Genomic DNA, 21,443 nt, shown 5'->3' on the forward strand with positions numbered 1-21,443 from the left:
ATTTCTTCGGCTATGCTCATCAGGACCAAAAATTGTTAGTTCCTAAAGTTTCTCTTTCCTTTTTCTGTCAATTTTGAAAAATCGGCGCCTAGGAGCTAGGCGGCCGCCTAGGCGGCGCCTGGGCGGGTCGGATATTTTTAAAAAATAAAATGATGGGCTTGGCTTTAGTGTTAGTTTTTTTTTCTTCCCTGATGAATTTGGAGTTTTGATTGATAGAGTAGAGATTGGGTTTGATTTGAAAATTATGCTCTCATGGATTGGCCCCTAAAGTCAACTCAGCTCTCATGGAAACTCAATTTGTAGTGCTGTAACGTCGTTTGCCTGAAGTGCCTGATGCCTGATGTGCAGTCACTCCCGATTCTTGTTATCTAACATGTTGATTTTGTTGCTCATCTGTAGGGCAGTAGCGTCCTATGCCTGAAGTGCCTGATGTTTCGTTGTATTTACTTGGCATGGAACTTGTTATTTGTAGCACTGATATGTTTTTTTGTACTAGTTCTTGCACTATTTAGTCATCACCTTTTGAAAAACTTTAATGGAACTATGGAAGTATCTAGTTACAACTTTCATTTGGCTTCGCAGTACGGAACTCTACACCATTTTCTATTAAATGCCTTTGCAATTTTCTTTTCATTTTCATCGCATAGTTTTCCCTGAGCTCAACAATTGACAGTAGAATCTACTTTTGAATAATGAAGGTGCGGTGAGACATTAACTCAACCCCCATTCAACATTCTTCTCACTAATGAACACAGATTCTCCTTCAGTCGCCACAACCTCCTCCTCGACAACCACCACCACCACCACCATCACCATGAGTGGCATGATCACTAGCTGTTGTGGCCAAAGCAACACCAGCTCCTGCCTTCTCAGTTGGTATAACTATTTGACTATGCAAGACATGGATAACATACAAGATATCACACAAAGGATACACGAATTCAGATTTGAAGCTTTTCCTCAGGAAATCATACAAGACATCCTATGTAGGCTACCCGTTAAATCTTTGATCCATTGCACTTCAGTGTGCAAGACATGGATGTCAATGATCATGAACCAAAGCTTTATCCGCCACCACTTCAACCTAACGGTCGATTTTGCTAACCAAAATGACATTGACCTCCTCCTACCACCACCAAATTTTTGGTGAAGGCAGCACCTACCACCCCAACACGTACATTTGCGAGGTAAACGACGAGGTTCACTCTGTGCATTATGATAACCAGGCTTTTGATGTCTACCCCAAGATAGAATTTCCAATTGCTCCAAACCAAAAACTACTCAATCCACATCTCTGTAGGCGCCACGTGTCAAAAGAGTAAAGCCAAGCGCCTATACTATTTTTCCAAAAAAAAAAAGAAAGGAAAAAACCGAGTATAGCCGTCCGGCTATATTTTTTTAAAAAATAAATAAAAATCCGAGTATAGCCGCGCGGCTGTACTATTTTGGCACATTACAACTTAAAAGTTCAGCCACTATATTATATTTTAATATAAAATTTTAAATATATATTATTTTTATTCAATAATGTGTGAGAATTTTGTGTATAATACTTGAATTTTGTGTCTTGTTGAAATTTTTATAAAAAATACGTGTATATAAACATAAAAATATGTACGTACATATATAATACGAGTATTGTACGTTTGCTTTTCAAAGATTTGGGCCTTAGGGCTCTTAGGCTATGGAGAAATCTAATTAAGACACTCAAACAAAATAAGTAATTTGAACTTCAAGTACTTATTATTTATTAAGTCATTTGTGAAATCAGAAATATATTTAAATAGGGAGTTTCACTAAAACACCCAAAATGGGGGTTGAAATTATAAAAAAACCCAAGCACTATTTAAACATATAAACACACCCAAAACCCATCATTACACACACTCAAACCCATTTATAAACACACCCAAAAAGTTGACTTTGGGGTTGATTTTGGGTGTGTTTCTATGTTTAAATAGTGCTTGGGTTTTTTTATAAATACATGTCTAGGATTGGGTTTATTTATAAATTTGTAATTTAAATATTCATTAATGAAATAATAATTAAAACATAATTACTAATTAAACTATGGCCTTCTGTTAACCCAAATTGAGCCAGTAGATGAGCCACTTAGTTCCCTTTCCGCGGCTGGTAGATCACTTCCAACACCTCACAACTCACCAACAATCAGCGTACATCTTCCACAACGTTCCCTAAATTGGTTCACCACTCCCCCCACCCCTGCAATATGGTCATAGCCTGCTGTGAATCAGAGGCAACAGTAAATCTAGAGAAACCAGCTGCTGACATCGACCTGAGACCCTCCCGAATTGCAGCCAGTTCAGTACCCAGAACCTTCAGCCCACACGGCTCATCTCCAGCAAAACTACAACGAAAGAACCCATTGTAATCACAAAGACAACCCCCAACACCTCTGGCTCGTCCACCCTTACTAACAGGCCCATCACAGTTGAGGATAAAGGAATTTGCAGGTGGCTTGATCCAGCGAGCGTGACGGGGTACACGCACAACCACCGGCTTAGCATTAGACTTTAAAAGCAGCGTGCCACTCCAGTGCTTTCTCCACCCGCAGCTCCAGGTTCCACGAGTTTCCCGTGCACAACTTCATTTCGCATATGCCATACATTCCATGGACAGACAACAAATTGCTCCACCTCAACACAAGAAAAATTCTGAAAGGCAAGCAAACAATCGGCAAAACTGCCACCAGTAACCGAAAGCTTATGGAGAAAAGGAGAACATCGCCAAAACTTCCTACTACACTTACAGGACCGTAGAGCTTGCATCGTATCTTCACAAGAGAGGCCACAGCGCAAACAGCTGGGAGTCTGTAGCAGCTTCCTTAGAAATAAATTTTAGGCAGTTGGTAAAATATCGCAGCAAGCCTTCCACAGCATAATCTTGATCTTATTAGAAATATCCAAGCTCCATAACCGCTGCCAAAATACAGATTGGGTCCTAGGGTTGGAAACACCAACACCAGCAACTACACACGGATCCTCACATAACCGTAGGGCCACATGATAGCCTGATTTGACTGTATACTTCCCATTCTTTGTGAAAAAAACCAAAACTGACCATCATCCAACTGGACCACTGATCCCAGAGCAATGGATTAAACCGCTTCACAATCCTCCTCATTCAAAGCTTGTTCGAGCATCGGTAAATCCCACCCTCCTGATGGCGTAATCAAGTCAGCCACCAATGCTTCCCCATTTAAACCTTTATTCAACAAAGGTCTGAAAGTGTTTGGTTTAGGTATCCACTTATCCTGGAACACCCGAATTGAAGCACCATTCCCCACTCTCCAAACGAGCCCCTCCTCAACAACTTCATGTCCCCAAAGAATGCCACACTAGGGATGGAGAGGATCCCAACGTAGCATTTAGTAAATTGACATGAGGGAAATATCTAGCCTTCAATGTGCGAGCCACCAGTGAACTAGGATTTTTCCATCAACCTCCAAGGCTACTTCGCCACCATTGCCTTATTAAAAGCCTCAAAATTCTTAAAACCCAACCCCCCCATACATTTAGGTTGATAGAGCTTACGCCAACAAAGCCAACGAATAACCTTCTCCCCGCTTTCCCACACCAGTAATGTGCGATCATAGCTAAAATATCAGGGCGTAACTGAGTAGGCAATTGGAAAATGCCCGTAGTATAAGTAGGTAAGGTCTGGCCCACGACCTTAATTAGAACTTGTTTACCCGCCGCAGATAATAACTTCCCATTCCAGGCATTGAGTTTCTTCCAAAGCATTTCACGAACATGGATAAACAACTTCGTCTTGTTTCTTCTAGTCATAGTCGGCAAGCCTAAGTACCGTTCATGGCAATCCACAATCCGTACAACAAGAATAGCAGAGATCAATTGCTTCATAATCGGATCGATGTTCGGACTAAACGCAGCTGCCGATTTTTCAAAATTTATCCTCTGACCGGAAGCACGTTCATACAACCTCAATTGACTTATTCACTAATCCAAAAACAAAAACCAAAAAAAAAAAAAACCCAAAAAGAGGAGAGGGGAGGAGGTGCAGTAGCGCTTCTTCCTCCTCCCTCTCTATTGAATTAACTCAGAGAGACAATGGCTAGTTACTTTTAGTACTCAAACTAACTTTACCTCAACATATTATGTAGTGTTGTGCAAAGATTAGTTTTCGTTTTGATGAAAATGCAAAGATTAACTAATTACCTTCACCACCGAAATACAAAATTAAGATAACACCAAATGATAATTTTAGCTCCTGTAATTTGTTACGAGTTTCCCTTTTGTCATTGTAGATCCAATTTGGGCGATAGTAGCCAAGTACTTTCTAGATGTTGTAAGTTGAAGGACGACTTTAGAATTATGTGTTTTTTCAGTTATATGGACCAATTTTCCGTTACTACAAAATAGACGAAACTTCAAAAGAAAAAAGACTAGATGGGAGCCAAAAATTATCCTCGACTTTGATCATAGGCAAACGGTTATTTTTGGTCTTTGTAATTTATTGATTTTATGTCTTTGGTCTTCGTAGTTTCAATTTGTCAATTTAATCCTTATAGTTTTGAATCCGAGCAATTCTATTTTGTCAAATTATGTCAAGGGCTGATCCAACAGTTTCCCTGTGAATTTCTGTTGCCAAAATTGGCTAGTCGATTCCTATTAACAGCAATAGAAATTAGAATGGAGCATGTCATACTTTTCCTTTTCCTCACAGCTCGAAATCCAATCACAACAAATTTTCGGTGTTAATTACTATATCCGCAGCTTATGTCTAACTCAGGTACTGACGGCCTTAATTTCAAAATATAAAAATGTTGAATTTGAAAATGGAGAATAGTAATCATTAAGCGTATACGTTTATTAGTTATTACAAAATTTGGAGATATCTTTTTCCTCTCATAAATTCAATTCCAAGAAATTCTAATACTTACAAGTAAGGGTTATGGAATGAAATTGATTATAATAAGAAATGGGAAGTCGGGAATTGGAATTATTCTAATACCTATGTGTTATTAAATACAAGACTGTGATCAATTAGGAGGGATAGTTGATCCCATTCTTATTAATTGTTCATCCTATTCCCTTACTTAACATACGAAGAATTTGGGTTCAAAAAAAAGTCCTACCAATTAGGCCTAACTTATAGAACGCGGAGTTACGCCCAAAAGAGTCAGATAATGCATGCACAACAAAGTTACGTCATAACATGCGACTAGCCACAATAAGGTATCGAACTCATCACAAATATATCATTCTCGCAATAATGTGAGTCGAACTTTAGACATCCTCCAATTAAATAGAGACAATTACAACTAGACCAAAAGCTAGATTTCCTTCCTTTTTTTCTTTTTTCAAGAATGGAATTATGGAAGGCCATTAAGTCATGTCCACCGCACATCTATTAGCGGGAAAAACACATACCTTATTTAACTAACAACCCAACAAGACTCGTTCCTTGCCACCCAAAACCTATATCTCTCTCTTCTCCCTCAACCTAACTTGGTGCACATTTGCATCTGCACCTGCAACCCTCGCCAACACTGCCGGTGCAGTGTGTACCTCCTCCTCCCCAGCGCAGCACACATATACCGAATTTGATATAATATCTTCAAGAAAACCAAAAAAGAAAATGTATCCACCCGCGCCATACTATGCTCCACCTCCACCAGCGTATTACGCACCGCCACTAATGCCGCCACCTCCAAAGCGGTACTCTCCGTGGCTGGTGCCGCTTATCTTTTTGGTGAATCTCGGGTTGTTCATATGGATCATGTATGAGAATAATTGCCCGTCTAGAATTTCAAAGGATCAATGCATGTTAGGCCAGTATTTGGATAGGTTCTCTTTCCAACCCTGGAAAGATAACCGCATGGTTGGTCCTACCCCTGAAACGTAAGGACACACTCTCTCTCTCTGTCTCAATGTTTTCATTTGTTTATTTCTGTTCTCTTATTTTTCTATTTATGCTAATGGGATTACAAAACTTGTTATGAGGGTAATTAATGTGACGAAATTGAGATGGGTTTTGCAAATGTTAGAGAGCAATTATTTCCATGTAATTTCCATGTAATTTGTCCTTTTCTTTTGGGAGGGGGAGGTGGAGGTTAAAAACCATAACCTATGAATTTCGATTACAATTAGGGGAAAGTAATTGATCTTAAGGACCTAAAGATTTCAAGTTATAATTGGAATTGGGTGAAAAGTTAGACAAAATATGATATCCATCACTTAGGTTGTGATTGGAAGTGAAAGGAGATATCCATCACTTAAGTTGTGATTTTATAACCAACTTCAACAAAACTTTCTAGAGTGAGGAAAAATGGAAAAGCAATACAAATTTAGCAACCATCCCTAATTCTCTCTCTCTCTCTCTCTCTCTTGTCTGTTCCCTAATTCTCAATTAGGCCAACTTTAATTAAGCTTCTACTAATTACTGACTGTACAAAACCTTAATCTATTTGCAGACTTCAAAGACTAGGAGGCCTTGATAGAAAACTAGTTGTGGATGGTGAACCATGGCGCCTTTTGTCCTCCATGTGGCTACATGCCGGGCTGATTCATCTGTTTGCCAACATGCTCAGCCTTGATTTTGTAGGACTTCGGCTTGAGAGGGACTTTGGATTTCGTAAGAAATTAACATTCATGATATAAATATATATACATTTTCTATGTTGAGGATGTTCTAAATTTAAGAAAAGTGCACACATCTCTCCTAGGGTAATCCAACAATGTAATTCAATGATTGAAACCGTCTATGTTTTAGGTTATCTTTAAAGGATCATCCTTTAAAAAAATCGTCCGATCTTGGTTTAGCCCTGAATAGGATGTTTACAATTCAAGTAGTCAATTTTACATGATGAATGCTTAGCTAACTGTTGTGTGAACTGTTTGGATTTGGCAGACAGATTCGTATTCGTGTATGTGCTAGCTGGGTTAGGTGGAAATTTAGCGTCTTGCCTTAATATTATCAAACACGACTGGTCAAGCAAGACTATATCAGTTGGCGCATCTGGGGCAATTTTTGGATTGTTGGGAGCTTCCCTTTCTGAGCTCATCACAAACTGGACAGTCTATGACGATAAGGTAACGCCTCTTTTCTCTTTAGTTATTCCCCTTCTTTTCTGTAACTCTTAACTGGCAAATAAAAGTTTACATAAACTCTAAGCTCAAAGTGCTGATATTGTATTTGTATCCAAAACTACGTGGTTTCCTATTCGGGTTTTCCTTTAATTTCTTTTCAATATAAACTCTAAGCCCAGAGTGCTTAACCTAAATTTGGACAGAAGCACAATGTCACAAGAGCATAAGCAGAAGTCCTATTTCCCAACAGTTAAAAGTTCGCACTGCTTATATTTTCTGTCCTAATATTGTGTTCATATCCAAAACTACGTCGCTCTACACTTCCATTTAATTAGCTTTTCAATGCAAACTCAAAAGCCAGAATGCTTAACCTTAAATTCCAACACAACCACAATATCATCACAGGAACATAAGCAGAGATCCTATTTCCCACACCTAATCCAACCTCTTAATTTTCCTATTCAGTGCTCAACAATCATGATACTCATCCTCAATGCTGCCCTCAACTTGGCTATTGGGTTTCTACTTAAGATGGACAACTCAGGTCATGTAGGAGGACTCGTCACCGGATTTTTCCTCGGTTTTGTTCTTTTTGTGAAGCCTCAGTTTGGATATGTAAGCAGCAAGTACATTCCATCATACCATCAAGTCAAACGTACAGCAAGGCACAACTTCTGTCAATATTTTCTAGGGCTCCTTGCTTTGGTCGTGTTGGTTATTCTGTAAGTTACTAATTTCATTTTCTCTTTCGACAATCTGTTCAAGGTTAACCATTGAAAGTTAGCTATCCAGTCTCTGATTTAAAAAAAAATTTCTTAATTTGCAGATATGGAGTTGGCTTTGGTAAGCTATTCAACATAAAGGAGATTAAAGAGCATCTGCCTGACAGCGTCAAAAACTATTGAGCTTGTATAGGTTTTGGGTAATGAACAAACCATAGTTTCTTGACGGTTCAACTGCATGTTCTTGAAGAATTGCAAGTATAACACAACAAAATATATACTTGCTTATGTACGCAAATCATATGTATGAACCGCATGCATATGTATCGTTGATGTATATAAATACCTGCCAATGTTCATATGTAAGTGTACATGAGAGAGATGATTGTGGGGATTTAAGAGAGGTCAGTATTTTGTGGATTGTGAAAGAGATGCTCAGATGAGTATTTCATAATTTTAGTAATCACAACAATTATTTAGCGATCTTCTTTTGGTTTCAGAATTTTTTCTGCATTTTTCGGACTAAGCAACCCGAGCATTTTTCACAGAAATTTTATTAGATAATGATGAAGTCGATTTCATTCCATTTTAATGAAAGCAAAACTTAGGCTACAAAACAAAATTCATGATGTCTGCAGTTGCCAATATGCATACCCTTTAGTATGTGCTAGTGAAAAATGTGCGGCGGTCATCATGATGTACGAATCTCAGGAGGAACCTACAACCATCCTGAAGAAAGAAAGAAAAAAAATTGTAACTAGTGTACGATCTATTGCATCTTGCATCGATTCCAAGATACCCTTGAGTATGGCCAATATTTCACATGACCAAGACACCCGATTTGACAAACACTTGGGGCATCTTGGCTTCACTGTGATATATATCATTTAAATCCCCATAATCAATATACATCCTTATTTTCTAACTAAAACACCTGGAGATGAAAAGGGTCTATTGCTGGTAGGCTGACTGCCAGGTGCCGGCACACAACATGCGTCATCATCACGACTCGACTTCTGTTCAGAGGTAAACCTTTGTGTTTGGTGAAAGACGATCAGAGTGTGACTGCAAAGAGAATGAGTAACAGACCGAGTAAAAATGATGAACTGTATTGATTATCACAAATGCCCTGTTTGTTGACAACATAATCGCCAATACAACTAAGGCATGAAGCCAATCCTAACCGCCTAACCAGAAACTCCTATCAAATCCTAACACACTTATGTTGAGTCAGCTTCCATATCATTTGGAACAAGTCATCATAGCTGGCAATCAACTGGTCAAAGTCAGTGGTTTGAGAATATGAAAATTTGTGGTAGAAGGCTGTGGCTGATATGCCAAGTCCTGTAACAAATACTAAACTATATCCAGGTTCGTTTTGCTGGCACAATTTCTCCATGTAACAAGAATCTACAATGGGATAAGTTAGAGCGGTTGAGCACCAAGTACCACATCATAGAGATTCTTGGATGTAATTTTTAGCAAAAACCAATCGAACCGATCCAATTATCGTTAAGTATCATAAAATTAGCACTTGGAAATTTTAAGTTTTAGTATGAAACAAGCTTATTTGTACATTTAAAAAATATATAAAATCTGAGAGAAACCGATGGAAACCACATTTCAATATGGATTGGTTTTTAACTTTTCATGAAAAATTAATTGAAAGCAGTTCAGAGGCATCATGCAGCATGGTCATTAATCATTCAGCTTCCTCTACGTAGCTAAAGTCAAACGTATTGTTTACTAATCCCAACCATTTTTTTTAATTTTCTCCCTTTTTTGTTACTTGTTCTGTTTGTTTTTTTCGTTGAAGAATGGAAGGTTATAACATAAAAGGGGCATAAAGTAATTTCCTCACATCTATTATCGGGGAGAGTTGCCAAACTTATCTACCACCCTAGCCAAACTTAATCCTTGCCACCCAAAGCCAAATATTTTTCTCTCGTCTATCTCTCCTCCTTGTAACTTGGTGGTGCACATTAGCATCTGCCACCGCAGCCAATAGTGCCGGTGCAGTGTGCACCCCTTCGCCTTCCTCCCCGTGGCTGAAATGGGGAAGAGACCGCCATCCTCTGAAGACATGGAGAAGGGACGTGAAAAGGCTCGACCTTCCATGCCTCCGCCACACTTATGCCCCCCACCACCAAAGCCATGGGTGCCGTGGCTTGTGCCGATCATATTTGTGGCCAATGTAGCCGTGTTCATTTACACCATGTACGTCAATGACTGTCCATCAATCAACGAGAACAAGTGTATTCTTCCTTCTTTGAAGAGGTTCTCTTTCCAACCCTTCAAAGAAAACCCTCTCCTTGGTCCTGCCGGACTCACGTAAGAATTTCCTCTCTCTCTCTCTCAATGATTTCTATTCTCAGTTTATTTTCTTGTTTCGCAATAGAATTTATGAGGCTAATCTTTTCGTTAAATGTGTTTCATAATCCTTACCATTTTCTCTTCTCTCTTTTTTTATTTTTATTTTTATTTTTTATTGTGGATGGTAGAGGTTTAAAATTAATAATCAACTGAGGTACGAGAGTGGAAAACAAACAAACCATTTGTATGGAGTTTGATTATGACTAAAGCATAACTCATTTGAGCAACCTACAAAATTGAAGGCGTATGGAAAATTAGAGCAACCTATAGAGTCGGCCTGTTGGCTAGCATTGTTAGAGGCTTGAGACTTGCTCAGAACATGAACATGCCATTCAATACTCTGTTTGGTTCTGTACATTCATATACTTCCGTCTGTGCAATCTCTTCGAATTTGAAAGAAAAAGAAGAATTTTCTTACTCAAAAAGGGCTAGTTCCAATTAATATTTGGATTCTTATGTCTTACTTAAGTAACCTAATCTCTCTAGCATAGTGTCACATTCTCCCTTCTAGGTCTTGGCAACTTCACTGCCCATGATTCTATGCCACCCCAAAATGTAGGGACAGTGGATTTCAGCAGCCCGAGTCAAACACGGGAAATCTATCCGGTTGCACTGCCAATTTAGAAATCATTCCTAGCGCAACTAGGCCAACTCTAAGCTACAACTTATTGCACATAGTCAGCATGCTCAATACATGAAAAACCTTGATCTAATTGCTACTGTTTGCAGTCTAAAAAAACTAGGAGCCCTTGAACGACAACGAGTGGTGGAAGAGGGCGAAGGATGGCGCCTCTTGTCTTGCATGTGGCTTCATGCGGGAGTCGTTCACTTACTTGCCAATATGCTGAGCCTTTTATTCATAGGAATCCGGCTTGAGCAGGAATTTGGATTTAGTAAGAACTTAAGATTCAGGGGATTTTAACTCAGTTTTTACATGATCAGTGCATGCTAACCATTCTCCACTGTTTAAATTTGGCAGTCAGAATAGGACTCTTGTATGTGCTTGCGGGATTAGGTGGAAGTTTAGGATCGACTATGCATCTTATGAGAACCACAAGCCCGACTATATCAGTTGGTGCATCCGGAGCACTTTTTGGATTGTTGGGAGCCATGCTTTCTGAGCTTCTAATAAACTGGACAATCTACGTAAATAAGGTAACCTTTCTTTTCTCCTTCTCTGGCTTTCAATCACTCTTAACTGGTAAGTCAAAGAACCCACAACTATGCCCGTGAACCGCCATCAAATACTATCAATATGACCTCTAACATATATGTGGCACTCACTGTTATATTGTAAGATCACATGTATGTTGTGCGAGGTACACCATATATGGCAAGCTCATACAAATTTTAAGCACAACTATAATTATAAGCACAGATCTATGAGGGATGCATCTAAGATCTAACTTTGCTATTCAGTGCACAGCGCTCCTGATACTCATTGTCGTCATTGCCCTGAATATGGCTGTCGGGTTTCTACCTAAAGTGGACAATTCAGCTCATATAGGAGGATTCCTTGCAGGATTTTTCCTTGGCTTTATTATTCTTGTTCGTCCTCAATACGGTTATATACGCCGTAAGCATCTTCCATCAACCTATGACGGCAAACATAAACCTAGGCACAAGGGCTATCAATATGTGCTAGGGATCGGTGCTCTTGTTATCTTAATTCTTGGGTAAGTTTATTTCCTTTAGGCAATTTACTGAATACCAATGAAAATTAATCAACCTCCAGTCTCTGATTAAGTTTTATGTTTTTTCATTCATTGCAGATACACATATGGCTTTGGTAAGCTATATGGTCTTAAGGCACTGAAAAATCTGCCTTAAGTTCTAGAAATCAAATGAATATTCTTGAGAACTCAACTGCCTACTCAAGAATTTCAGGTAAAACACCACCTCCTCTACAAGACCCCAAAAAGAAAAAGAAAAACAGAACACACCACAAATTATACTTCCTTATATCAGAAAAGGCTGAAACACATGCATATCTAAAGTGAATCTAACTTTACTGCTGACGTATGGATATATATTTGTGAATGTTCAGATGTTGTAAATGTATGTATATGTATGCTATGCATATATCTTGAAAACCAGACAACTAGAAGCTACTACAGATTTGAATACAGTTTGACATATGCTATATTCAAGTTACAGTGCTCCAACAGATATAGGAAATTAAGCTACATGAATGATCACTTTATACTAAGTTTGGCTTGAACACTGTTTCAGTATTATTTATTTGAATTCCGCAATTAGCAAAAGTTGTAGAATATACCACACACATATGTATACATGCAAACATATATATATATATATATATATATATATGTATATATGTATATGTATATCGTACGAAGTTACTGATAAATAATTTTTTATTCTTTCTTATCTGTAAAGAGTTCATATTCTCTTTAACGAGATGGTTGCTTACACCGATCATGCCAATGACAAGCGAAATATGAAATTAGTAAATTATGAAACTTCCGTTGCTAATGGTCCTTGATTGAATTTCCTTTTGTTTTCGTCTGAGAATGAGCATAATGAGTTTAACACTAAACTTCAAGATGGTAAACAGGGCTAATGGTCCTTGATTGAATTTCCTTTTGTTTCGTCTGAGAATGAGCATAATGAGTTTAACACTAAACTTCAAGATGGTAAACAGGGCTAATGGTCCTTGATTGAATTTCCTTTTGTTTTCGTCTGAGAATGAGCATAATGAGTTTAACACTAAACTTCAAGATGGTAAACAGGGCTGTGAGAAAGACGTAAATACCTACATGGTATCACCCCAAATATACTCAAAACATACTTGCGGGTGTGCATGCACACTCACTTGACCACAAAAAACAGGACCGACAAAGAGATTTTAGCACGGAAGAGGAACAGAGTATAAGCAAAGACAGCAGGGAGTCTTCTAGGATAAGGAGGAGTAGATGAAGACAATGCTATGTTTTAGTCAAGGTAGCAATGTAGATGAGTTCTGTAATTTCTATTTCAGAATTTTTCTGCATTTTGATTAAACACCCCAAGCATTGTTGATGGAAGATGATTTAGTCTCCCAATTCACATGCACACTGTACTTCTAGATGTCTTGTTAAAATTAAACTATACAGTAATCAACTTGAGAATGTCAATTAGACAACTCTGAAGGAAATTTTATTCTATTTAATGAAAGCAAAACTTAGCTTAAAAATCAAAATTCATCAGATCCGCACTTGCCAATATACATACCTTCAGTAGGAAAATTAAGTATTCTATTGCCTATAGCTCACATGCGTCTGAGCGACCAAAAATTGTGTAACGGTTGTTTGCAACATTGTCATATAGAAAATCCCGTATGAAACTGCATTCGTCAAGAAGAAATAAAGTCATGGAAACAGTTTATCATCGATTGCTTCTTTCATCAGTTTTAAATCTTAGCATACAAAAAATATAAAATAAGAAACAGGGAAGGACTTACAGAGGTACAAACTGTAGAAAGAATGCTAGCTGGGGGAAGGGTAAGTCTATGTATTCCATTATCTTCACAACAGCTTCTGACTTGATGAAGGATCTAAAATTCACCATGTCAGCTCTCATTTTTATTCATATAATCCCTTTATAAGATATATCTGCTACATTCTAAGTTATTTAAGATTAAAAAAATGTAAGCGGTTGGAAGCATCAAACCAAGAAAGTGTTTCACTGAAAATAAAATACGTTAAGTGAGAAATGACAACTATTTAGATGGAATTTAAAGTCGGAATCATTTATCATAAAGTTAACTTGAAGATGGTAAACTTAACTTAGGCAGACTATGTTCGTAGCTTATTAGAAACTGCTCTTAATAAACACAAAAGTCATTGTAAATACCTATCCTGTTCAACAAAAACAACACTTGAAATATCATCCGGAGCTCTTCCGGACCTTCTTAGCAGTTTCTTCCCTGCTTCACTCTGGAGAGCTTCAAACCTTATTCTCCTGTCAGTGGTGGGTTAAACAAGAATAAGAAAACTGAAGATAAACCTCATAAGACACCAAAACATTTGCAGTCATGAAACATATGGATGACATATATCATAATTAGAGTCTACAAAAGATCAAAGGAGGAGGAGAATCGAACCTATTTCGATCATTATCACGCACGAACTTCACACCTCCATTACATAAGTTACAAACACCTGTAAAACAAAGATTAAGAAACGAAAATCGGCAATCATGTGATGAAGTTTAACCAAGTCCACATTGACCAATTGAACTTATAACGTATCAAATTAGGTTGCCTTTTAATGCAAAGATATCACTTTTTTAGGTGCATCATTCAACAACACAGAGAAATTATTTGTCCATAAAATGAAAAAACCAAACAACCCATAATATTAAAAGGGTTCTATTTACACCAAGCGCATGATAACATAACAATAAGATTATGTGCTAAAATGAACTGCTTTACCGTCAAATAACATGATGGGCCTCGTGTCATTTTCAAAGAAGCCTGAAGTTGCTTCGACCCAGTCCACTCTATCTCCTCGGGTTGGGGATACGGTAGCAAACGTAGTTAGCCTTCGTCTAACGTGCGCCGGCCGTGACAAGCTTACTCGTACGCACCCACCAGGAACCAGAAGCGCCATGAAAGCCGTTGGAAGCGAAGGAATTCAGACCCAAAAATATAAAAACACAAGGAAATTGTGAAATATGTTAGTGTATGAATTATTTTGACCTTGAAGAGGTGAGGTAATTACATGAAGTACCCTTTTGGCTAGAATGAGTTTTGTGTGTGTTGGGGATGTGAGAATGGCTTCCCTGTGATAGGAGGGAAAGTTATGGGGTACAAGGGTAAATGGACGCTCAATTTTACAAAGTAGTTTTACGTGGCTTCACATTTGGGGTACCACGTGGAAGTTCACATACCATTGACATTGAGCTCTTGTGTTTTTTTTTTTTTTTTTTTTGGGGTCAAATTGAGCTCTTGTGTTAGATTTTTGTTTGTTGACAAGAGCAAAGCTTTGGAGGTTGAGGTGGAACTTTGGTCAACGGAATGGAGCTGGTAACTATAGTTTGACTCAAAATCTCATTTGGTGATTGTGCTTTTTAATTTTGCAATTTTGATCATTTTTTGTCTGATTTTATTAGAAATATAATTTATGACTTCTGCTAATTGAATTTGTTATCTCCCCCGTTATGTCAAACTATAACATCAACATGAAATGACAAGCATTGCAGGAGAAAATTGATTCAATCAAGTATGATAGTTGACATCTCAAATTGTGCTAAAAAATTTACAGTGTTAAATTGCTACTTAAGTCTTCGAATTCAAATTTAACATTTAACATTTCACATTTCCCTCGAAAACGATTACAACTCAAAAACATTTCATAGATAGGTTGAGTGAATAATTGGGTCAAAATATAAAGCTCGCCTTTTATTTAATCAATTACCAAGAAGATAATATTTTCAACAATACCGACCGTGTATCAATATGGGAATTTGGTACTCAGAGTCAGCCTACACGCATTTATTCATTCATCACTCTTGACAGACTAATTTATATCCCAAGACATGCAAAGTCCACTCCTCTGAAAAAAAACAAGCAAAAAGCTTTGAGTAGTTGTGAGTTGAATTCCTGACAATTGAGTTGATTGGGCAAAGAGTTCATTAATTGGCTACCTTCTTCTATTACCTACCTCATGTACTCACCATCAAATCAAATAAAAACTCTCCCCCTGCTTTTCTAGCTGAGAACTGAGGACAAAACACATTGCTAAAGCTTTGAAACACAGCTTGAAGCTTTTCAACTTCAAAAATGGCTTCTTTACACCGGAAAATTCATAACCGGCCAACATTTTCCACTAACACTCCCCATTTCTTAAAGATTATCTCAAAGGGTACTTGTAGACAGAGCAAATTTGTGAGCATCTCTCTCTCTCTGTCTCTCTCTCTCTCTCTCTTTGTCTCTAGAAATGTAGCTACTTTGCTTTTACATAGCTAGCTAGAGCCATTCATGCATAATGAGGATGTTGTTTCCACAGATAGGTGTCCGTAGTTTCCTTGTGATTAAGTTTTTGCAGAGATATAATGGTGTTTGCTCATGGTTGGTGTTTCCTAATTAACTGTTTTATGCCATGGAAACCTGTTATAATTTAGATATGATATGCATGTACTCATAGCTAAATGTCAGTGCTTAATTCTAGAGACTTTTATAGTACCTCTGGGACTTTGCCATCAGATTAAACCGAGTAAACACAGCTTTGTTCCATAAACTGGAGAAAAATCTTTGAAACACATTTGAAGTTCAACAATGGCTGCTTTTCCGCACGAAATTGATGACTCACCAACATTTTCTGCTACTGTTTATATGGCTAGTGTTTTTTTCTCTTCTCTACGGCTAGTATTCATAATACATGTGTGTGCTGCTGCTTGAAGTGAAAAGCGAGAAATGAATCTACATTGATGTGGTAGTGAATTTTTATTTTTATTTTTATTTTTATTTTTTTGATGCAGTAGCTATATGCTATATAGTTATTGAATCACTCATTTCTTAGCCGCAAAAGTATGGGATAATGTTTTTCACTTTATGATCTGTTACTTGACTGACACGTACTATGTTGCACAGAGGATTCCGAATAAGTTTTTGATGAAATATGGATATGATTTATCAAATCCAGTATTTCTCAAGCTTCCAAGTGGTTCAGAATGGAAAATTGAACTCAGAAGATGGGAAGACAAGGCCTGGTTGGACAAGGGTTGGCCAAAGTTCTCTAAGTTTTACTCTCTAGACTACTGTCACTCGTTAGTTTTTGGCTATGAAGGGAAGTCCAAATTCTGCGTTCGCATATTTGACCGAAACTTCACAGAGATTGCCTATCCATTAACAACGCCCGAGATGAAAGACACTGATGAAGTTGATGATTCTGAATCTGAATATGATGATGATTTTAGTGATGATTCTGAATCTGATTTTAGTGATGATTCTGTTGAAATCTTGGACAAATTTCTACCCCGCTCAAGAAAATCAAGTTCAAGTGGTATTAAAACAGAAACCAACATCAACTTCCACAATGCGGCTCCACATCTTAACTAGACCAAGAAAACACTCAACCTTATGAAATGATGCTTGAGAAGTCAATTATAACTAAGAATTCTCATCTGTTGAAATCAGACATGAAAATTACAGCATATGTGTTTTGCTTTTTATCTTCACCTTTATTGCGTTTTCTCCCATTCTGTTCTAACTTGTAATATCCTATTATTTTATTTAACAGGAAAATCTGAGTTTCCTGCCAAAAGACATTGTGGTGGCACGTCTACCACTCGAAGATTCATAAAACGGACTAGAAGGGCAAAAGTTATAGCTCTTCAGAGAGCTAAGGCTTTCAAATCTGACAAACCTTCTTTCATAGTTCCCATGACGCGATCTTATACCAATCGATCTTTTGTGGTAAGCTTTCAATAGACAACCGTGCTTGCCATCACAACTTCTGTTAACTTGTATTTATAGATCATACAGTAAGAAAAAGAACTAAGCAACTGTACTTCCACAGAGCACAATCATGGTACTCTCTCTTCAACATTTTCTTATTGTCTTTTTCTTGTTTTCCATTTAATTATTTTCAGTGGTTGCCATCCGATTTTTCCTTCCATATGACATGTCTTAGTAACAATTCTGGCAACGTTATGTTTCGGGTTTTGGATGGGAGAACTTGGTCTCTTGGATTGAAATGTGAAAGGGCAAAACCAAAAGCCAGATTCCAGTCTGGTTGGTTTAAATTTGCGCGAGACAATGATTTGAAAAGTGGTGATGTGTGTGTCTTTGTGTTGGTTGACGACATTAGACTTACTTTTGAAGTTGTCATTTTCCGTGCCATAGAAGCTGCAAACACCTTGTCACCGGGTAAGTTGTCTTTCAATTTGTGAACTAATTCAATCGAAGCACCACAGAGATTAACTATCTGTCTGTCACCTTCATCTCTCTTTTTTATATGCCTACAGATGTTGATGGGGAACAAACAATGTCCGAGATGGAAGAAACTGATGAAGATTATGATTCTGTTGAACTCTTGGACTATTTTCCACCATGCCCGAAAACAAGGAAGAAATCTCCAACAGCACCACAGCCTAGCAAGAAAAACAGAACATGTTCGATTAGTACAGCAGAAAATAACATCAGAAGTGTTGGTGGCTCGTCTAGGAGTCAAAAATTCCTAAAACGAAGACCTCAGGTTCCTAGGATGATGAATCCAGTTACGGAAAGCGGAACAGATAGAGCTCTTCAGAGATCAAAGGCTTTCAGATCAGAATACCCCTCTTCCACGGTTCTTATGCATCCCTCATATATCCGTGCAGGTTATTTGGTAAGCTTTCTATAGAGACATTATGCACAACTTCTGCTAACTTCTATCTGCGTATGTCAGTGTGAAAATAATAGCTAGCAAATTACATCATAAACGCTCCAAAATTCTCAGTTTTAACCTGCTTCTTTTTCTCCTTTCAGCATATAGGAGCCAAGTTCATCAAGGAACATCTTCTTAACCGGGGTCATGAGAATGCCATCCTTCGTGTTTCGGATGGAAGAACTTGGCCTGTCTCATTAGGCAAACAAGGCAAAGGTATAGTCAGATTTCAGACTGGTTGGATGAAATTTGTGCAAGACAATCAGTTGGAAATCGGAGATGTGTGTGTCTTTGTGTTGACTAATGCCATCAAACGTTTAATTGATGTTGTCCTTTTCCGCGCTACAGAAGCCGCAAAGTGCACCTTGTCAGGTGAGTTATCTATTGGTTAATTTGTGAATTTGTGCTCCATTAGGGCCGTTCTGCTTAACACATGTGTTATCCTTCCCTCTTTTTGTTTTAGGGGAAGGCAATCGACGTCCGACGATCAGTTCAAGTCGAAAAATTAAAAGAGAAGCCTGATGGATGAAGCAATGGAAGCTGAATATTTTGTTATGAATCCACTAGTACTACCGAGTCCTATCTGAATATTGAAGGCAGAGGACGCCTGAAAATTTAAAGATGTTCTAACATAAGAACTCATATTACCAATATATGCTTATATATTTGTCTTCCATTGTTGTTTTGATTACCTTAGAAAAGGGAACAATCTAAGAATCTCTTTTGTTGTTTTGAATTTCAACTTCATCTTGAACAGTTCATTTTGAAAGGCATGAATCTAGGAGGTCTCTACATGACTGCAGCAGAGTTGAATGATGATGAAGTATACTTGTGCGGTTCAATTCACTCCTCCAATATTGCTTGTATTAAAAAAACACTATCATAATATATCATATCTTTTGGTTTTCAAACTAATGATGGGTTTCAAACTAATGGCTTGATAAATTAAATGGGTAGGAAGAGAAGAGACAAAGCAGAAGTTATGTAATTAATACTTCTGTATAAAATTGACAAAATATTAGTACTTCTCGTTTCACTGATTCAGAACCAGAACCAACTAGTAGAGCTTTACTTACTAAAAGAAGACTATGAACTTGACATGAACTTGATTACTCTCTGAATTTTTGTATTGATGGAGTTTCTTTACTTTTTCATGTGCTCTAAACACAAATGGGAAGTTGTTAATGTACATCAAATTCACTCAGACAATGAAGGGTTTAGTCATTGATCTTTCGGCAAGATAACATGGAACTTATCTCTATCTATTTGGAAAACCTTTTAAAGAGGTTTCAAATCTCTAACGCCATCTCCAATGCTAAAGGGGCTAAATCCAAATTTTCATTTTTCAAAATACAACTATTCATGTATTGCCCGAACTCAAACAGTTTTTTTCCCCAACCCTCCAGACTCATTGTAGCCTTATTAAATTGTTTAAACATAGTTTAACTCTAATTTTTTTTTTTATAGTGAAACTTTCTTGAGCTAATTTTTGTTCATAACTTCATGATTTATTTTTCCAAACATTTTAACCTAAAAAAATTAAAATTCGACAAACTTAATTTTATTTCAATTAAAATGAAAACTTGTAGGCCATTATCCCATATGGCTTGAATTATTTTCTGATTTGGTGCTCGTCTCCTCTTCTCTTCTTTCAATTATTTTTTGACTTTGTGCCCATCTCCTTTATCTCCTTCAACTTTTCCTTTCTTGGATTCTCTTAATTTCACCTATATCTCCTCATCTCTTCCTTGAATTATTATTTGACATGGTTCACATCCCACACTCTACATAAAGCCTCATCTTCTTGTGGTCTCCAATTCACACCTCTTTGGGGTTTTGGGGCCATATTGAAAAGGATTAAAAGGAGAATGAACAAAATTATACGTAAGCTCCAAGAAAACCTTCAAGCTCTCTCAACTTATTTACAAGAACTCAAGGCTTTAAAGGATGATGTCCCGCGATTAAAGCGGTTAGAGCAGGTAAGTAACTGGATTTTAAGCGTGGAGGCTCTTAAGACTGAAATGAACGAAGTTATTGAAAGCCATAGCACTCAAGAAATTGAGAAATTATGCTGCGGAGGTTACTGCTCCAAGAACTACAGATCCAGCTACAAGTATGGAAAAAAAGTTGCTAGAAAGTTGGTGGAAGTGGAGGCTTTGAAAAGCAAGGGAGTTTTTGAAGAGGTGGCAGCAGAAAGCTTACCTACAACTCTAGTCGATGTGATACCTAGTGACCCAACAGTGGGCATGGAGCCGATTTTTGATCGGGTTTGGAGACACGTTGAAGATGAACAAGTGGGAATGATTGGCTTATATGGAATGGGAGGGGTGGGGAAGACCACCCTCCTTACCCAGATCCATAACAACTTCAACCGCACTCGTAATGATTTCAATCTTGTGATCTGGATTGTGGTATCCAAGGGCCACAAAATTGAAGTTATTCAAGATAAGATTGGTGAAAAGATTGGGCTGTCTATTGGTGAATGGAAGCATAAAGAGCAGCATGAAAAAGCTAAAGACATCTTCGGAATCTTGAACACAAAGAAGTTTGTGTTATTTATGGATGATTTATGGGAGCGGGTTGAATTAACCAAAGTAGGGGTTCCAGTTCCTGACAGTCGGAACAAGTTTAAGATAGTTTTCACAACTCGCTCTGAGGAGGTATGTGGTCATATGGGTGCCCAGAAGAAGATTAAGGTGGAGTGTTTGACTTGGGACAAAGCATGGAACTTGTTTCAGGAGAAGGTTGGGAAAGAAACATTTCTTCTTCATCCAGATATCCCCAAGCATGCTGAAGATGTGGCGAAGGAGTGTGGCCGTTTGCCACTGGCACTCATCACGTGGGCAGGGTCATGGCCTGCAAGAAAACACCCGAAGAGTGGAAGCATGCAGGTCAAGTCCTGA

At 37.9% G+C, this 21,443-nt stretch overlaps 5 protein-coding genes across 7 annotated transcripts; 4 read left to right on the plus strand and 1 right to left on the minus strand.

Annotated features, from left to right (window-relative positions):
- Nucleotides 1-5,453: 5,453 nt before the first annotated feature.
- Nucleotides 5,454-8,280, plus strand: LOC103341957 (RHOMBOID-like protein 5). Its single transcript, XM_008245505.3, has 5 exons — nt 5,454-5,885; nt 6,458-6,618; nt 6,895-7,076; nt 7,539-7,795; nt 7,900-8,280. The coding sequence occupies exons 1-5, from the start codon at nt 5,623-5,625 to the stop codon at nt 7,976-7,978; spliced, it is 942 nt and encodes a 313-aa protein (XP_008243727.1). The 5' UTR covers nt 5,454-5,622; the 3' UTR covers nt 7,979-8,280.
- Nucleotides 8,281-8,546: 266 nt separating this feature from the next.
- LOC103341956 (Putative thiol-disulfide oxidoreductase DCC) lies at nt 8,547-14,910 on the minus strand. 2 transcript variants are annotated; one of them, XM_016796684.2, is made up of 6 exons: nt 14,604-14,910; nt 14,274-14,331; nt 14,024-14,131; nt 13,632-13,724; nt 13,403-13,514; nt 8,547-8,860 (listed from the first exon to the last, which is right to left on the minus strand). In XM_016796684.2, the coding sequence occupies exons 1-5, from the start codon at nt 14,779-14,781 to the stop codon at nt 13,433-13,435; spliced, it is 519 nt and encodes a 172-aa protein (XP_016652170.2). In that variant the 5' UTR covers nt 14,782-14,910; the 3' UTR covers nt 8,547-8,860; nt 13,403-13,432. The 2 variants fall into 2 exon arrangements, with proteins under 2 accessions (XP_016652170.2, XP_008243725.2); XM_008245503.2 differs by lacking the exon at nt 8,547-8,860 and having other exon boundaries at nt 13,317-13,514; nt 14,604-14,909.
- Nucleotides 9,724-13,100, plus strand: LOC103341955 (RHOMBOID-like protein 5). Of its 2 annotated transcripts, XR_016126160.1 has the most exons (6): nt 9,724-10,126; nt 10,898-11,061; nt 11,148-11,323; nt 11,588-11,844; nt 11,941-12,055; nt 12,922-13,100. XR_016126160.1 is itself a non-coding variant. In XM_089050644.1 (5 exons), the coding sequence occupies exons 1-5, from the start codon at nt 9,849-9,851 to the stop codon at nt 11,996-11,998; spliced, it is 933 nt and encodes a 310-aa protein (XP_088906770.1). In that variant the 5' UTR covers nt 9,724-9,848; the 3' UTR covers nt 11,999-12,389. The 2 variants fall into 2 exon arrangements, 1 of the variants encoding a protein (XP_088906770.1); XM_089050644.1 differs by lacking the exon at nt 12,922-13,100 and having other exon boundaries at nt 11,941-12,389.
- Nucleotides 14,911-15,853: 943 nt separating the features above from the next.
- Nucleotides 15,854-19,455, plus strand: LOC103342078 (B3 domain-containing transcription factor VRN1-like). The gene is made up of 7 exons (XM_008245645.3): nt 15,854-16,058; nt 16,764-17,175; nt 17,413-17,588; nt 17,765-18,041; nt 18,140-18,501; nt 18,642-18,912; nt 19,004-19,455. Exons 1-7 carry the CDS (start codon nt 15,954-15,956, stop codon nt 19,060-19,062), a joined length of 1,662 nt encoding a protein of 553 aa, XP_008243867.3. The 5' UTR covers nt 15,854-15,953; the 3' UTR covers nt 19,063-19,455.
- A 1,072-nt stretch (nt 19,456-20,527) lies between these two features.
- LOC148917872 (P-loop containing nucleoside triphosphate hydrolases superfamily protein) lies at nt 20,528-21,443 on the plus strand. Its single transcript, XM_089049793.1, has one exon. It carries the CDS (start codon nt 20,562-20,564, stop codon nt 21,441-21,443), a length of 882 nt encoding a protein of 293 aa, XP_088905919.1. The 5' UTR covers nt 20,528-20,561.

The sequence above is a fragment of the Prunus mume genome, linkage group LG4 (assembly GCF_029339155.1).
Source record: "Prunus mume cultivar Tortuosa linkage group LG4, ASM2933915v1, whole genome shotgun sequence".
NCBI classification, from domain to species: domain Eukaryota; kingdom Viridiplantae; phylum Streptophyta; class Magnoliopsida; order Rosales; family Rosaceae; genus Prunus; species Prunus mume.

Coding starts and splice junctions, on each gene's coding strand:
- LOC103341955 (XM_089050644.1), top strand. CDS start 9,849: ATGGGGAAGAGACCGCCATCCTCTGAAGACATGGAGAAGGGACGTGAA. Junction 10,127..10,897: donor CTTGGTCCTGCCGGACTCAC/GTAAGAATTTCC, acceptor TACTGTTTGCAG/TCTAAAAAAACTAGGAGCCC. Junction 11,845..11,940: donor CTTGTTATCTTAATTCTTGG/GTAAGTTTATTT, acceptor CATTCATTGCAG/ATACACATATGGCTTTGGTA.
- LOC103341957 (XM_008245505.3), top strand. CDS start 5,623: ATGTATCCACCCGCGCCATACTATGCTCCACCTCCACCAGCGTATTAC. Junction 5,886..6,457: donor GTTGGTCCTACCCCTGAAAC/GTAAGGACACAC, acceptor ATCTATTTGCAG/ACTTCAAAGACTAGGAGGCC. Junction 7,077..7,538: donor GGACAGTCTATGACGATAAG/GTAACGCCTCTT, acceptor TTTCCTATTCAG/TGCTCAACAATCATGATACT.
- LOC148917872 (XM_089049793.1), top strand. CDS start 20,562: ATGAACGAAGTTATTGAAAGCCATAGCACTCAAGAAATTGAGAAATTA.
- LOC103341956 (XM_016796684.2), bottom strand. CDS start 14,781: ATGGCGCTTCTGGTTCCTGGTGGGTGCGTACGAGTAAGCTTGTCACGG. Junction 14,332..14,603: donor GCCCATCATGTTATTTGACG/GTAAAGCAGTTC, acceptor TTTGTTTTACAG/GTGTTTGTAACTTATGTAAT. Junction 14,132..14,273: donor CGTGATAATGATCGAAATAG/GTTCGATTCTCC, acceptor CACCACTGACAG/GAGAATAAGGTTTGAAGCTC.
- LOC103342078 (XM_008245645.3), top strand. CDS start 15,954: ATGGCTTCTTTACACCGGAAAATTCATAACCGGCCAACATTTTCCACT. Junction 18,042..18,139: donor TGCAAACACCTTGTCACCGG/GTAAGTTGTCTT, acceptor ATATGCCTACAG/ATGTTGATGGGGAACAAACA. Junction 18,502..18,641: donor ATATCCGTGCAGGTTATTTG/GTAAGCTTTCTA, acceptor TTCTCCTTTCAG/CATATAGGAGCCAAGTTCAT.